At 34.1% G+C, this 16,036-nt stretch overlaps 2 protein-coding genes across 4 annotated transcripts; one reads left to right on the top strand and one right to left on the bottom strand.

The window, feature by feature from the left end:
• Positions 1 to 3,894: 3,894 nt before the first annotated feature.
• Positions 3,895 to 6,537, bottom strand: LOC119635738 (ubiquitin-associated domain-containing protein 1). Its single transcript, XM_038030731.1, has 7 exons — positions 6,432 to 6,537; positions 5,933 to 6,316; positions 5,232 to 5,736; positions 4,959 to 5,164; positions 4,528 to 4,657; positions 4,152 to 4,455; positions 3,895 to 4,083 (listed from the first exon to the last, which is right to left on the bottom strand). The coding sequence occupies exons 2-7, from the start codon at positions 6,205 to 6,207 to the stop codon at positions 3,941 to 3,943; spliced, it is 1,563 nt and encodes a 520-aa protein (XP_037886659.1). The 5' UTR covers positions 6,208 to 6,316; positions 6,432 to 6,537; the 3' UTR covers positions 3,895 to 3,940.
• A 433-nt stretch (positions 6,538 to 6,970) lies between these two features.
• LOC119635737 (poly(A) polymerase beta) lies at positions 6,971 to 13,537 on the top strand. Of its 3 annotated transcripts, none has more exons than XM_038030730.1 (7): positions 6,971 to 7,504; positions 10,697 to 11,720; positions 11,793 to 11,989; positions 12,062 to 12,276; positions 12,348 to 12,840; positions 12,907 to 13,203; positions 13,263 to 13,537. In XM_038030730.1, the coding sequence occupies exons 2-7, from the start codon at positions 10,955 to 10,957 to the stop codon at positions 13,518 to 13,520; spliced, it is 2,226 nt and encodes a 741-aa protein (XP_037886658.1). In that variant the 5' UTR covers positions 6,971 to 7,504; positions 10,697 to 10,954; the 3' UTR covers positions 13,521 to 13,537. The 3 variants fall into 3 exon arrangements, with proteins under 3 accessions (XP_037886658.1, XP_037886656.1, XP_037886657.1); XM_038030728.1 differs by having other exon boundaries at positions 12,348 to 12,846; XM_038030729.1 differs by lacking the exon at positions 6,971 to 7,504 and adding an exon at positions 9,554 to 9,823 and having other exon boundaries at positions 12,348 to 12,846.
• Positions 13,538 to 16,036: the final 2,499 nt, after the last annotated feature.

Raw genomic sequence — 16,036 nt, 5'->3', positions numbered from 1 at the left:
AAAATAGGGTAAAATCGAATGCCACGCCTATAAAAATTGTACAAAACTATTCAGGAGACGTACAAGGGGAGATGAATTTATATTTTTGATACATTTATATAATAAAGATTATATATGGAAAAATTTTTAAATACAAAATTTTATAGAGAAAGCTAAGAACAGAAAGCTATTTGCACTTATTTCTGTAGTTTCGTTGTGTTCGTTTCTATTTAAATTTTCCATTTTACTTCTTTTTATTTAATTTTTATTTAATGTCCTTATTAGCTCCACTGTCTCTTTGAGCAACCTTTACCCGGTTTATATACAGCAATACCGGCCATGTCAATTGGGAAACTATCGTTGATAAAGGCATTAACGTTTACTGCCAATTCATGCCTTCTCCGATTTTAACATTGTCAGCAAATAAAGTTAAAGCAGTAAGCAAGCCTTTGGAATTTAACACGTCGGGATCCTGTGCATTTAGGTTGAAATTTTACGCATAGGTTTATTGCTGTTACGTTTAATAGCTTCATTTGTTGATCTCTTTCTACCATCGCTTAGTCCGAAATCTCGAAGTAAGTCTGATGAATTGGCATCGAATCATCCACTCCATGCGGCAATAAAGATACGGAACTGATTGAGTAACCTTTGCCGAATCGTTTTCTAGTCAATTTTTTGCGGTAATATTATCGCCGCAAGCGATGAATCTTTCGAAGATGGCCTATGGCGTAGACGTGAATGGCAAAGCAAGATAGCAGCAAGTTTGAAGTACATATTTATATATATAAAAAAAATGAAAAAAAAAACTGTTTAATTATTTCCAGATACTCTCGCTGCACGCTTTCATACATACTGACAGCGCTTTACGAAAAACCACAGACTTCGAATAAAATTAAACCGAAAAAAAAAACGTTTAAAAAAAAAACTCTTTAAATATATATAATCAAACTTGTGTTTCTTATCTATAATTCGCTATAACTGATTTATAGGGAATATCGGAAAAAGTGTTAGAAAACCAAACTCGAAAAGAGTCAAAAAAAAAACATAGAAGCGCAGGCCTGTAACACGCGCCAGTAAAATCACAAAACCGAAAAAATATATTTACCATTAATCTTGGACAGTGATTGTCTTTCCGCTAGAACACCCACGATTGAAGTGAAGAGCACTTTCTTTACACTTTCAATTAACGGTAAAGGAAAATGAGTTTCACCTATCTGCACACATAACCCTAAATAAAATAAAGAAACATTTGATTCTCATGTATAGATAAAGCATTGATTGGCTTTCAATGCAGAGAATACCTTTCAAGAAAAAAAATAAAGGAAAAAAATATCCTGGCGGGTGTTGTTTGGGCTCCAACCCATCGAGACGGTGAAATTGTCGAGACGCGGCTATATAAACAGGGATGATGCTAGACGCTCTAGCTCCCCTAAATCGGGAGTAACTCTCAGTAGTCATCACTCAATAGTCTCAATTCTGAATCATGCCGTTCAATAAGCCTTCGGTCACATGTATGGTAACACTGTTGACAAACTCATATGATTTCTGGATAGTACCTTCTTGACACGACATTATAGTACCTTTTAAAGCAATGGAAAAATCCGAATTTCGTTTGTTGATTAAACGTTTTTTTCTGATGGGCGAGAACACTGCTTCATCATTACACTTCAGCGACCGGCGGAAGAAGCCAAAAGCGGCCAAAAGCACAAAAGTCTACTGCGACGCCCAAGGTATATAATATTCGCAATAAAAACAAGTAAGAGAGTTATATTCGACGGGGGCTGAATCTCGGGTTCGCATCACTATGCTTTTCGCATTCTTGTCTGCAAGTTTTTTATTTGATGTCCATATCGCTGGTATCATTAAGAAAAGAATTACTGCTTTTGGTCGCGGTCCTACAATATTCATTTTAGGATCAACCCATTTTTAGGCGGATAATATATCTTCATTTGAGGAATGTACAAAATAGTTTTAAACATTCAAGTAAACAAGCATGAAGCCTCAAAAAAGTGGAAAAATAAAATTTAATCACTTGTAATTTTGTATGGGCGTGGCCGATTTGCACCTAAAGGGTAGAGTGCTTTGTAAAGTCAATGTGAAAAATTTCAGCCTTCTAGCTTTTATAATTTCTAAGTAACTAGCAAAACTCCACAAATGCGTTCAGGTTAGACTCCAATGCGGGCTTCCGCTCCGACGAAATTTGGCCCATTTTCAAAACCAAGATTCGTGCAAAAACGAAAAAAAGGTTTCTACCAAATTCGAATTCATTTTTGCGACCAGGAGAGTCCCGCAAACAAAAAACACACAAACAGACAGGTACATGACTAAATCAACTCAGAATTTCATGCTGATCAAAAATATATATATTTTATCGGGTCTCGGTAGATATTACATATATATAATGAAAAAAACAAAATTAGTATATCCGCATCTTACAGTAGAGGGTATAAAAAAAAATTCACCCCGCGCGGACCACGGCGGGGGGGGAGGGGGGGGCTCTGATTTGTCACAAAATGCAAAGCTGATAATGAAAAAATTTAATGCTTGAGTACACAGTACGTCCAAGAGTCTCTTAAAAAAAATTCTCAAACATTAACTCCAAGTAATCTGTCGTCTATGAGACATCTGTTTCATCCATGTATTACAAATATTATATATTAATCCCAAAATTTATAAAAATCAACCAATCTCAATTGTTTGGATTTGTTTGTATAAATAATAATTCAGAAAAGACGGACAACTCGTTAAAAAACAAGATAGGCTCTTTGTTAACCGCCAAATGATTCTCTCTGTTAGTGTATACTTCAAACTGGTTCCACCCATTCTATTGCCACGAACACGTTTCTAAATATAGTGATTCAAATACTTCCAACAAGCTAATATCAATGTGTGTGTAAAATAGCCCAATAGCCCAAAATAGTGCCACGACAAGTATCAAAAAAAACTATGGAGTTGAAATAATCTTACGTTTCGATTTGCCTTTAGCGCTGAACTGGTAAAGTTCTTATCTACTGCGAGCCCATTAAATGCATTTTCAGTGTAAATTAATTTAATTTATTTTTCAAGTGTTTTCAAATACATTTTAATTGAAATTAAATTTTCCTCTTAAGATCGACAATTGTGAGTAGATTTTTTACATTAGAAATAATAGTAGTAAGTGGACTAAGTTATAGTTGACGTCTGTATTTGGCATTTGTGTTGATATAAAATTTAATTGGACATATTTTATATATATATATATATATATGTATGAAGTACGTAAGAGACATTTTACGCATATTTTAATTAATTACTTAATTATTACTTTTTATAAAAGCTACAACAAAACAATGTGATTTTACTTAAAACACCTAATTATTAATAATTATTAAAAAGACTTACGATTTCTACATAATTGCTTTAAGAGCTTAGAAGTCAAGCTATTTTTGAAAATATGTCTTAATATATTGACTCCTAAAAACTGCCTTACAGTTGCTTTTTTCATTTAAATTAGGTACTTCTACATATGTATGTGTGTATGTTTTATATGTAAGTATAGGTATTTTATTAATAATACAGTAAAAAGTTGCTTCATTTTCACTTATAGGTAAATATATGTTGTTTTTTGTTGTTGTTGCTTTTTTTATTTATTTATTTTTATTTTTATTTTTTTTTAAATTGCACTTTTCCCTTTCTTCATTTAGCGACAGAGCAGCATTTAAGCGAAATAAAAACGGAATTAAAATTATCACCAGAATGAAGCTCTCTTGTGCGTATAAAAAGTAAATAATACAGAATTATTTGCATTTGAAGTAAGAATATTGTAACTATTGTTTTGTTTTTATATAAAATAAAAATTTCTTATTTTAAGAGAAAATTAATTTAATTAGAAACTTTAGTTTTGAGATAAAAAAAAAAAAGAAGAAAATAAGAATAAAGGAAACATTTTATATATTCGAAATTATTTATAATCTTTTATATACTATCGGCTGCTATAAAATTGATTTATACCCATAACATGTTTCTCTTCATGATATTTCTGCAAGATTTGAGTGATAACGGAACTGGTATCATTGCCACCCCAAACACGTAAACTGTGTTCATTTTCCAATATTGCTAGAAAGGCTAATTAATTGAAACATTATAATAATAAATATTATTGATTGAAATTTTTTAAATTATAGCTTACATACCGAGGAACACTTTGGGGTTACCCAATGACAATTGAACTTGTGGCAATTCTAGAATTGATTTTAAGACGGGGGAATCTTCTGATAAGCCTTCTCGTAACTCTACCAAACTGCCAGTTCGATTACCGCATAACCACTCGCAGGCAGCCGCTTTATTATTGCAGGTCTTTTTCAAAGCTAATATTACATCTGGTTCATGGAAACCCATCTCTACCAGATTTTGTATAGAATCTGCAGTAGGTGGTATTTCGCGATGGCTATATATTCTGACAATTTCTAATAAGGCCGCTACATTTTCCACAGGACTCTTTTTTATGCAAATACAATAATCAAATATTAAATAATTAAATTTTTAATTAATTAAATTAAGAAAATTTACATCATTTGATATTATGGTCGAAGGTGAACAGATTGAAGTACTTTTCGGTAAACCCATAACTGCATCTTCTACCTTTGAATCCTCACTTTGACGCTGTATCAACCATTCCAAAGCCGTGGAATAAACATTGCTAATAAAAAATAGATAAATTCTTTATTTCACATAGGCCAAAGTTCTTGATATTTCTTATTTTTTTATATTTTCTTTTCTTTTAATATCACAAAACAAAGAAGACATAATAAATCATCAAAACTAGATAACAATAAATAATCGAAAAAAGTGAAAGCTTTCAACTCTATAACGGTATCAAACACTGCTTTAATACAACCAAAGCATATTATCCACACGGAGACACGGCGACTTAGATAAGTTATTAGACTTTCCATTGAATAATCAAAAATGTCTAATGATTGAAATGAAAATATTCTTACTTGTGAATCTTTAAAGCGTATTCGGCTCGTTCCTTTTTAAAACCCATGTCCACAAGGCACTGTAGAGTATCATTTTGATAGTTACGTTTATTAATTAATTTTTGTTTAAGCATGGCTATCAAACGATTGGCGTATGGACCACTTCCAATAATTGCGGCGGACGCTTGAGCCAAAGAAATTAATACTTTGCGTACATCGAATTGTAACTGAAGAAAAGATATTGAAACTTAATAACAAAAAAAAAAAAGAAAGAAGCTAACGGCTTTTGCATACATTTGATTGTTGAAATATCTCATTTAAATCAACCATAGGTAAGTCGCCTTGCCTAGCAGGCACTGAGCGTGTGGCCGCTTCAATTTCGACATCAGGTGCAGAGCGTGTTTCTCGGGTTTGCGTTATGATTTGTTGTAAATTATTATGCTTAAAAACCAATACCAACAGTTCATTGTTGGTAATGTTAAGTTGACTCAAAGTTTGTTGTTCGCTTAGCTCAACACCTTGATAATCGGCTTTTACTAAGCGAAAGCGTGGTCCTAACGTACGTACATCGGGTGCAAATAAAGGTATTGAAGCTAAATCATCGGCCAATTCTAGGATGACTTCATTTTTTAAATCCATTAAACGTTTTGTAGTTTCCGTTTGAAAAGCCAATACTCGCGCTGAAGGACAGATAATGCGTACTTTAATGGGTTCTTTAACGGCAGGACCTCGGACAATTTCTTCGGAACTTACTGCAGCGTCCAAATTTGAAGATGCTGACGATCGACGGGCGTTTTTTCTATAAAAAATGAACAAAATATGCTGTGAGTTTCTACTAAAAAAAAAACCAACAATAGTATGAGACAGTAACAGACTTAGCAAAGAGATTCCTTAATTTTTGCATTTTGACAGAAAATTTTGAGTATGTTATTGTTTACCGAAAAGGTATGTTCTTATATTTCTTATGATTGACTTTTATATCTAGGTTTACTCACAAAACCGGTAACCGCGTAGATGAGTTTATAGTTGCCGTGTTAGCAGGATTACATGATGTAGAATTGATATGGTGCTGGCTAATGTCGCTAGGCGGAACTGAAGCACAAGGTATTATACATGATTTTGACTGGTCTATATTCCGTCTCGGAGAACTACTGCTAGAGCTAGTTTCGGTAGCCGTCTCTTCCCCATCTTCAGATGGATGAGATTTTTTACGGGCAGCTAACCATTTAGCGCGACGCTCAGCAAATTTTTCTCTCATCCATAGCATCATTTTTCAATGTACTCTTTAATTGTACTCTTCCATATCCATAGCTAAATCTTACATTTAACATTTGCTTTCAAATATATACTTTGACCTAAGGAAAATAAGAATGTCTAGCCTGGATTGGCCATTTAATAGAATCGAATCCATGATATGATTTAATTTTTGGAAAAGTATCGTATTTTTATATTAATAAATAAAGAACTCTAAAAATGCAATCAACAAATACTAACCATTACAGCGTTGTATGCTAAGTGTATTAATTGTATTATGAAATCTGAGTTATGGCAATACTAACTTTAGTTAACAGAATCTAAATAGATTTTAATATTAGTAGGCAAAATAAATAAAAGACCTGGGAAGCTTCTTTGCATTGCACCCATATTGCATCAATAACCCAAATATAATGTGAAAAGTATGACAGTAATAATTCCGGCAGCAAAGGCCAATATAAATAATATAACCAAGAGCAATAAAACGTTAATATAAAATCTAGTTGATCTATTCTCTTGAAATTTTAATTTCAGCTTCAGTTATGAATGTTTTATGTAGTACACAACTTTAAAAGTGATGCGAGCACTTCTGGGATATATGTTTTTCTGTACGCCCTATGTTATCGTACATTTATTTTATTACGGCAATACCTAATCTTTATAAGCCGTCTTTCATTTCCTTTTTTACCATTATAGATTGTCTAAAATTTTCTTTGCTAACACATGGCAATGCCATTTTGCCTTGCTTTTTTACTCATCTCCGTGAACAAAGTAAGCGTTTTCTTGTCAAATTACGCGTTTTTAATTTAATAAATTGTAATAATTATACGCGAAATTTTAACAAGAATTTACGTTAACCTAAAATTTGAAACAACAACATTTTGTTAAGCATAAAAATTCTGTGTTATATTTAAAGGATTCGCATAAAAAAGTTGTTAAAAAATTCTTTTCGATTAAGAAGAATCAGAAGAAGAATAAAAAGAATAAGAATTTAAAAAGAAAAATAAGTGGTAGTAGCCATACGGAAAAAGAAGAGAAAGAGAAGTGAAAAAAGTGTCTGTTTTCCGAAAAAGAAGAATCGAAAGACAAGAATAAAAAAGAAGGAAATTAATGCGTGGAATTTTCGCCAGTAATGTTTTGTGGTTTCTTGTTGGTAATTGTTGGAGGCCATGACAACGACGACAACAGCGTCCAAACAGCATTATTAAAATAGACCTTATTTTAGTTTTTACTCTTCTTGATGTTGTTGTTGTTGTTTTATTAATCCAGACAACTTGCCACCATTGTTTATAACAGCAAAAAAAAAAAAAAAGGTAAGCGTTATTTACCGTGAATGAAAATCAAAATAAAAAGCTAAACGCGCGGGTGTGTGTGTATGTGTTTATGTGTATGCTTGCTTGCTTGCGTGCGTGAATATTGATAAACTATTTTGGGGCCGATGTTATACTTTTTTATTTTTGGATGGTTTAAGGGATGAAAGCAAACAACAGGCAGGCGCGATGCTTTTAAAGATATACTTCAATCTGTTTCGGAAGTGCGGTTATTTAAATGTGCGAGTGTATGGCGTTCCGTATGGAACACATAAAATAAAATAAATTAGTTATAAATAAAATATTTCAAGATACTTCCGCTTTCTCATCGTGAATATGCAGAAACATTTTTCGATTGACGGCAATATTTTCAGTAATTTTAACAAATTCTTTTAATATGTTGTGGCTCTTATAGCTTTTGTTTAGTTTCTAATACAAATTGTTATCTCACGATTAATTCTCTGTTAGCCCTGTTTTCTTTTCTTTCTTTTTTTTTTTTTTTTTGCATAAATTTATGCTTTGTGCAAATCAGCAGTTTTTTGTTTTTGTTTAATGAGTAGATGCCTAGCATTTTCATCATTTACTTTTCACGTTCTTTTTTTTTTGAGTGCATGAGAAAAACGAATGGAAAATTTATAAGTAACATTAAATGGCTTCCCGTAGATGTGGTGAAGATGAGTTGGCTAAATTAATTATCACGGAAAGACAGTGAGATCAATGACACTTGAATGCCTTGGACCGAACTTTTGATGTAGAGTTCAAGATGACACATTTTGCGGAACGCACATAATTTCATATTGAACCGCCTTAGCCTACAATAAATAATCGGCTTATTTACGTATCAAAGAATATCATTTATCCGATTCGTTGTCAGTGTCGTTAAATCGTTTCTGTCTATAGCGCTATCTATAGGTTTACCATTGCAAATATTTAAACATTTCTACATTGTCGGTGCGGGCATTCGAGGGGTAACGTTCAATGCCGTAAGAATTAAGAAAGTGAAAAGTCTCGTTAATCTACATCCAATTTAGGTGTTTTGAAGAATTTTCGTAAACAAAAAATTGTAGCGCGTTCGTTGTTTTGCTAGACGGCTTTGTGGCATTTCGTAGTGTTGGAGCCTTAAAAATATTCGAAATACTTTAAACTCATATACGTGTAGTTGTGTGCACATTATGACCTTTCTCTATAGCCGTTAACCAGTTTTCTCCATTGGCAGAAAGACAATTTTTCAGATATGGCATAATTGTATTGGAATCCTTCCTTCGACATTTTTAATCGCGTGGGCAACGCAAATCGAACTTGCGGTTGCTTGGGAAAGATAGTACAGCAGTCTAGCCTCACCACGCTGCACGCCGTTCTTCATATAATAAATACATTCATTTATATAATAACTTTTCAAAATGATGCTTTGTATGGAAAGTGGTCGGAAAGGCGCTCTGATTCAAATCATTTTCAAGAACGTTCCAAACAAGTCGGGGGAACAATTTTTAAAATATCAAAATACCTCAAAACTTGCTTGTGTAGACTGAGCACATAAAAGCGAGACGGACGGACAGACTGGTGGGCATACAAGTCTAATAGAACCAGGATCTATATCAAGTCCATCTATGTGTTGTATGTAGCCGCACAAGCATAATATAATAATTTAACACAAGTGCTATAGCATAGGAAAGGTTTTTCCCTGAAATTACGACAGCATGTAATCCCTACTTTACAGGTAAGCGCGGCTTAGAGTTAGAGCCGCAAAACAATGATTCTTAACAAAGGGATAGGTAATCTATTTTAGAGACAAAGAAACAAATATCGACAATGAAAACCGCAGCCACCTGATAAGCAGCTTACAGGTAGTCAAATTTATATATTTTACCTGAATAAGGGAAAAAATGCGCTTCAATATAAATATATTCAAGTTTTTGGTATTATTTACCCGAAAATGTGCGGATAGTATAATTTTAATAGTTTCCCTAAACTCGAATCTGGTCATAGGTTTCTGTTTTGTTTCAGTATAAATAGCTTCACCATAAGTGTAAAATTAATAGTTGTGTAAACGAATTGTGCGCATCTGCCAAGTTCCAAGAAATTGTGTGCATTTAAAATATTATAAAATTAATTGTTCACCGTGAAGAGTCAGTTATTCGGGTCGAATATTATTTTGTGCGGTTCGCCCAGTGATCCTGGATAGTACACCAGAATATTAGTTTTTATATTTAAGTTTGTGGCGCATTACAAATTCTACAAACACAACGACTCGAGAAGAAGCGCGAAGTCTCATTTTGAAGCCTGTTCTTGAACACTTGCAAAGCGGTATAAAAGGAATTTTCTGTAAGTTTTTGGAGCTCTGTGTCGTTGTCTATTCCTTTTTTGTGAGCATATATCTCGGCCATCTTAAGTGGATTGCAGCTAGTGTTTATAGCTTCAACTTGGAAATAGAGAAAAAGACGTCGGCGAATGACTATATAGGTTTAACCACTATAATGATATTCAGATTGTTGTCGTTCCGATTTCTGCGATCTATTGAATGCGGGAGAGAAAGAGGGAAAGATGTACGCAATACTAAAACTTCCCTTTTTAATTGTAAAGAAAGCCGCATTTCTCAAAGCGGTCCCTTTTAAAACTTTCTTTAAATTATGAAATAACAACATTGCGGGATATTTAGCGGAACGGGTTTGTGGTTCAAATTAAAGATGGGCGGCGTAAAAACATTACGCATTATCTGTCAGTGATTGTTTCAAAAGGTTTTCCTGTAGTTTTTGGAGATAAGTTTTTCGATACACTATAGCGAGCACTGCCGCCAAGTTACCGATCTTTGAAGATAACGAGAATTTTTATATATCTAATTCATTATATACATTAAATACATATACACATACATACATACATACATATAGCCGAAAATTCTCGTTCTATCGCAAGGAGAAATTCTTGCAAAAAGTCCTCTAGGCAGTCCAAGGGTCGCTAATATTCCGACATTACTCGCTATAGTTTTTTTCAATATTGGGTATATAGAATGCAGTACATATATATATATATATAAATATATATATATTGCTGAAAATTCTATACCGGAAAATCCCAGAAGTGAACGGACCTTCAGGCTCCTTTCTTCTTCCTACTATTTTAATATATATGCAAAATTTCGGCATTTCATTTCTTCCTTAATTACTAATATCATTATTTATATTATTTTTCTTTCAGTCTAGCATTTAAAAGTCAACGTATTTAACCTAACAGATTTTCAAATCTCGGATTAGTTTACATGTTTAAATAATAGCGTTCAATTTTTTTTTTTTTTAAAGAAGAAACGCTTTAAGTACTTTCAAGACGTAACGAGTAAATTAATAACAGAGGAAAAGGGAGTAAAACGTTTAAAGTAACCCGGAGTATAAAGTTCGTAAAGGGGAAAAGAACGATTGCTGCCGCCAAAGTAATAGATATTCATAATAAGGCAATCGAATGAATATGTGGAGCTCGGAAATACGTCAACAGAATGGTCATACAGCGAATAGTGCTGGTGGTGGCAATGGGGCACGAAATTCACATTCACAAAATAACCAACAGCAGCAGCAACAAGTCAAACAGTTAGGGATGACGTCAGCTATTAGTTTAGCGGGTCCAAAACCTGAAGATTTACAAAAAACGGAAGAATTACGCAAGGCTTTGGAACCGTATAAGGTATTCGAAAGTGAGGAGGAACTGAATCATCGCATGGAAATACTAGCCAAATTAAATACTCTTGTTAAGCAATGGGTCAAAGATGTATCCATAGCCAAAAATATGCCCGAAGCGGCTGCAGAGAAATTGGGCGGCAAAATTTATACATTCGGCTCATATCGTTTGGGCGTTCATCATAAAGGGGCTGATATTGATGCTCTTTGCGTGGCGCCTCGTAACATTGAACGTAGCGATTATTTTTCATCGTTTTTTGAGCTTTTAAAGAAACAGTCCGAAGTAACGGAATGCCGAGCCGTGGAAGAGGCCTTCGTACCGGTAATCAAAATGAATTTCGATGGCATTGAAATTGATCTATTGTTTGCCCGCCTATCACTCAAAGAGATACCTGATGACTTCGATTTGCGTGATGATAATTTATTAAAAAATCTCGATCCAAGATCAGTGCGCAGTTTGAACGGTTGCCGGGTAACCGATGAAATATTATCATTAGTACCGAATATCGAAAATTTTCGCTTAGCTTTACGTTCTATAAAACTATGGGCGAAAAGTAAGTTTAAAGCGACCGGTGCGCCACAAACATTCTCTCATATACCTTTCATATTTTGCTCTTTTTCTATAGAACATGGCATTTATTCCAATTCGTTGGGTTATTTTGGGGGTGTCACATGGGCTATGTTGGTGGCGCGTACGTGTCAACTGTACCCAAATGCAACAGCTTCAACTTTGGTGCACAAATTCTTTTTAGTTTTTTCGCGCTGGAAATGGCCGCATCCTGTGTTACTTAAACATCCAGATAATGTTAATTTACGATTCCCGGTAAGTTTTGGTATATTTTTAGCTTAAAAAAAAAAACAAGAAGAGCTTATTAAGAAAAACTTTTCATTTAAGGTTTGGGATCCGCGTGTTAATGCCTCAGATCGTTATCATTTAATGCCGATAATAACGCCAGCGTATCCTCAGCAAAATTCCACTTTTAATGTTTCCGAGTCCACCAAGAAGGTAATATTAGCTGAATTCAATCGAGGCATGGCTACCACCGATGAAATTATGTTAGGCCGAGCCACCTGGGATAAATTATTTGAAGCGCCCAGTTTTTTTTATAAGTAAGTGAAGATGAAAAATTTTAAATAGAAAAAAAAATTGAAATAATTTTTCTTGCAATAATACTATGTAGATATCGTCATTTTATTGTTTTGCTGGTTAACTCGCAGACGGCTGACGACCATCTGGAATGGTGTGGCTTAGTTGAATCGAAAGTACGCTTACTTATCGGTAATTTAGAACGTAATCAACACATTTCGTTGGCTCATGTTAACCCCAAATGTTTCGAGTATAAAAAAGGCAGTAATAACAATAATAGTAGTAGCAGTACACTCACTGTCAATACAATCGGTACTAATAATAATAATAACAACAGCAGCAGCAACAGCAACAACAACAATAGCAGCAGTAACAACAACAACAGCAACAATAACAATAACAGCAGCAATAGCAGTACTAACGACGAGGAGAAAATTTCAGCCCCCGCACAGCAGCAGTCTTCGGTGTCTTGCTCACCTTTCTGTTCGATGTGGTTTATTGGCTTAGAATTTGAACGTACTGAAAATTTGAATGTGGATCTAACTGAAAGTATACAGAATTTTACAGAGCATGTTATACAACATGGGGTGAGAGTTGAGTAATTTCCGTGAATTGTAAAAAATTTATTTCAAAATACTTACCATTCCCGTTAGGTTAACATCAAAATGTTAAAGGAGGGTATGTCGATAGAGGCGCGTCATGTGAAACGTAAACAATTGTCCCAGTATTTGGACGGAGATTTTTTGAAACGTGAACGTAAATCTATGGAAAATCATAATAATTTTAATAATGCCATTTTAGCCAACCGGAAGCGTTTATCCAGCGAAATGAATCAACAGATATCACAAAAGGACGGGGCGGGGCTGGGCGGTAATAATGGTGGTGGCGGTGGTGGTGGTGGTGGTGGTATGCTTCAACATCATCAAAAGCGTAGTCGTGTTAGTGAAACGGTAGGTACTTACAAAAGATATTGAATCATCTTTTCAATGAAGATTTACGATCTTTAAAGCAAAACGAGGAAAACTCGAACAACTCCAGCGAGGCGACTATTAACACAATTTCAACCACGATAACAACAACAACAACAACGACGACGATGACAACGACATCAACAACAACAACAACAACAATTACTAAACAACAGCAACAACAACAACAGCAACAACAGAACAATTTAAATCCGGAAGATATATCAGATAATAGCAACAGTAATAGTAATAGTAACGTGGGCAATTGTCAGCCAGCCACTGAAGTGGCTTGTTCGTGACCGCCGTCAGCCACAACTGTCACGAATTCAAATCATTTATATCCTCCACCAGTACCGCCAACCACCCATTCCACACATTCCCCCCATCCTTCCCATTCCCACGTTGCCCATCATAATATACAGAAATTTCGTAAAAATAATAACGCTGCCGCTGCCGCAAATTCCAACAGCATTTTCAGTCAACGTCTTAATTCAACATCTTCCTCCTCCTCCTCTGGCAATGCAGTTTCTGGCAACGCTCTATCTAGCAGTACAGGAGCAACTGCTGTTGGCTCTGCCCCAATGTCTTTATATAAAAATTCAAATTCATCTCTTTTCGCACGTAACCATCATCGTCGCTTAACGAACGCAAATTATAGCAGCAATCATCACCATCATAGCCGTCCCCATCCGCATCATCATCAGCTGCAGCATCATGGGGCGCAACAAAAGTTGAACAACAATAAAGCTTTTAATAATATGGCTAATCAAACAACAACAGCAACAACAACCAGCAATAATTATGCCATAAACCTCACAGATGAAGATGACGTTGAGGAATTGCTGACCACAGGAACTTGCGCAACTTCGACCACCACCATTACTTGTAAGTTTTTGTCTATAACACAAACTTGTTTTTCCTACTTAGCTTTAAAACATGTAAAAACATTTGAAACGTCTCCTCGTTCTTCAAAGTCACTCTCCAGCGTCATTGCCATTTAATTCATTCCTTGTATTTCTGTTTATCCCATCATAATTTTTTTTCAATTTTTTTTTTTTTTCTCCATTACTTTTAACTCTGGATTTTCTATTTGGTTTTTTACATACACATGTATGTACTTATGCATATGTGCCTTTATATATATATATATATATACCTTTATATATTTATCATTAATAATTTTTATTTTAAATAATAAAAAAAAAAAAAAAAAAAAAAAAATACAAAAAAAAAAAATTAAAAAGTACAAAAATATATTTATCAAAAAAAAAAAAACAAAAATTTTTAAAAAATATTTTTAAAAAGAGAAAATTAAATAAAATTAAAAAAAAAAAGCAAAAGTCATAAAAAAGAATAGAAACAACTTTAAAAATTATGCAAAATTTTATTTTTTTTTGTTATTACATAATTTCGGTTGTGGTTTCTGCCGCACTTGAAAACAGATAGTTCCCCATGATAGTTTAAACTGACTTTCAGACGTTGTCGCCGCCAGGCCTTTTTTTTTGATGTTTTCCTCAGTATAGCAAATTCATATGGAGGACAGCGATTTGCGATAATTGTGTTTTTGTCGACAGCGACATGTGTACCGCTTCCAAGCGTTCGTAAATTGTAAATATTATTACACCGTTTTGTCTTCAGGCAAGACGTTATCACAAAAAAGAGCTCGCTAATAACTATTTCTGTCATATTAGAATTTAATTTTCGGCTTAGGTTCGTTTGTTAGATGGATGAGCACTGTTCTGAGGTTTGCGAGATATTATTTTTGTTCCTCATTTAACGACAACGTGCATTTCCCAACTGCGGATTTATCGATGTCACCATCGTGTGGACTTATTACCATCAGCTATTATGCAATACAAAAACGAGAGAACAATCTTAAAAGCTGAAAATATATGTTCAGAACTGAAATCCGAATCTAAGACAAATATGAATGCGACAGATTTGTCATAATAAGCGAATATTCCATGCATTTCTACGCAACACAATTGGGCCGTTTAGTTCAGTGCAGACTGTCCTTGTATGCCATGGGTTTTTGTGGAATTGTAGTAAGAATGCGATAATAAATAACTTTTCAAGTTTGATGTTATGAATTCAAGCAAGAGACACCGTTCAATCGGATTACCATCTCGGGCGATGTCTCTAATATATCTGTTCCGCTATTAATGCCTTACTTAAATGCTGTAACTTTTGTAAGAGTAGTCCTCTATATTAACATTTCTGGGTAGTCTTCTTATCCTTAAAATATCTATATTAACATTTTAGACCTGGTAGGTAGACGTATTTTTCGCAATATCTCCGATTAAGGGTCTAGTGTCTAATCAATTTTTAATCGTGAATTGCTTTCGCATCGAACTGATACGCAAACTGCTCGTACTAAACTGAATTAAAAATACAAGTGCAAAATTTGCAGTTTTCTAATCCTGAGTTTGAAAATTCGTATAACAGACTTAATTAAGCTAGAATGACAATACTTGAGCGGTAAGCATAATAACGTAAAATTTTATTCATTTTCGTTACGATTAATGAGAAAGTCAGAGAATTCCCAAGACTATCTTGGATGAGTATATAATGAATAATGAAAAAAGTTTGGATATTAAAAATGGGACAAAAAAGGCATTATAGCTCAAGTCTGTCTTTTTTGCGTATAAGCAGTGATGTTCATTGGCCAAGAGTTAACAAGAAAGTAGACTAACAAACGTATTCTGATCGCAAGTCACACTGTGGGACTTAAAATGCTTACATCGGAGCATTCTATTATTCCTTTGGTATATCAAAATTGATAAAATATCAAAATAAGTATAATAAAGATACACGC

Source organism: Glossina fuscipes, unplaced genomic scaffold, assembly GCF_014805625.2.
Source record: "Glossina fuscipes isolate IAEA_lab_2018 unplaced genomic scaffold, Yale_Gfus_2 27, whole genome shotgun sequence".
Lineage (NCBI taxonomy): Eukaryota > Metazoa > Arthropoda > Insecta > Diptera > Glossinidae > Glossina > Glossina fuscipes.
This window is presented reverse-complemented; position numbering and strand designations above follow the sequence as displayed.

Bases quoted from the DNA above. Each gene is read 5' to 3' on its own strand.
- LOC119635738 (XM_038030731.1), bottom strand. From the start codon at position 6,207: ATGATGCTATGGATGAGAGAAAAATTTGCTGAGCGTCGCGCTAAATGG. The intron at 4,658-4,958 runs GTAAGAATATTT...ATTTTTTATTAG, and splicing joins TACGCTTTAAAGATTCACAA to CAATGTTTATTCCACGGCTT. The intron at 4,084-4,151 runs GTATGTAAGCTA...TCAATTAATTAG, and splicing joins TAACCCCAAAGTGTTCCTCG to CCTTTCTAGCAATATTGGAA.
- LOC119635737 (XM_038030728.1), top strand. From the start codon at position 10,955: ATGAATATGTGGAGCTCGGAAATACGTCAACAGAATGGTCATACAGCG. The intron at 11,990-12,061 runs GTAAGTTTTGGT...TTTTCATTTAAG, and splicing joins ATGTTAATTTACGATTCCCG to GTTTGGGATCCGCGTGTTAA. The intron at 13,204-13,262 runs GTAGGTACTTAC...CGATCTTTAAAG, and splicing joins GTAGTCGTGTTAGTGAAACG to CAAAACGAGGAAAACTCGAA.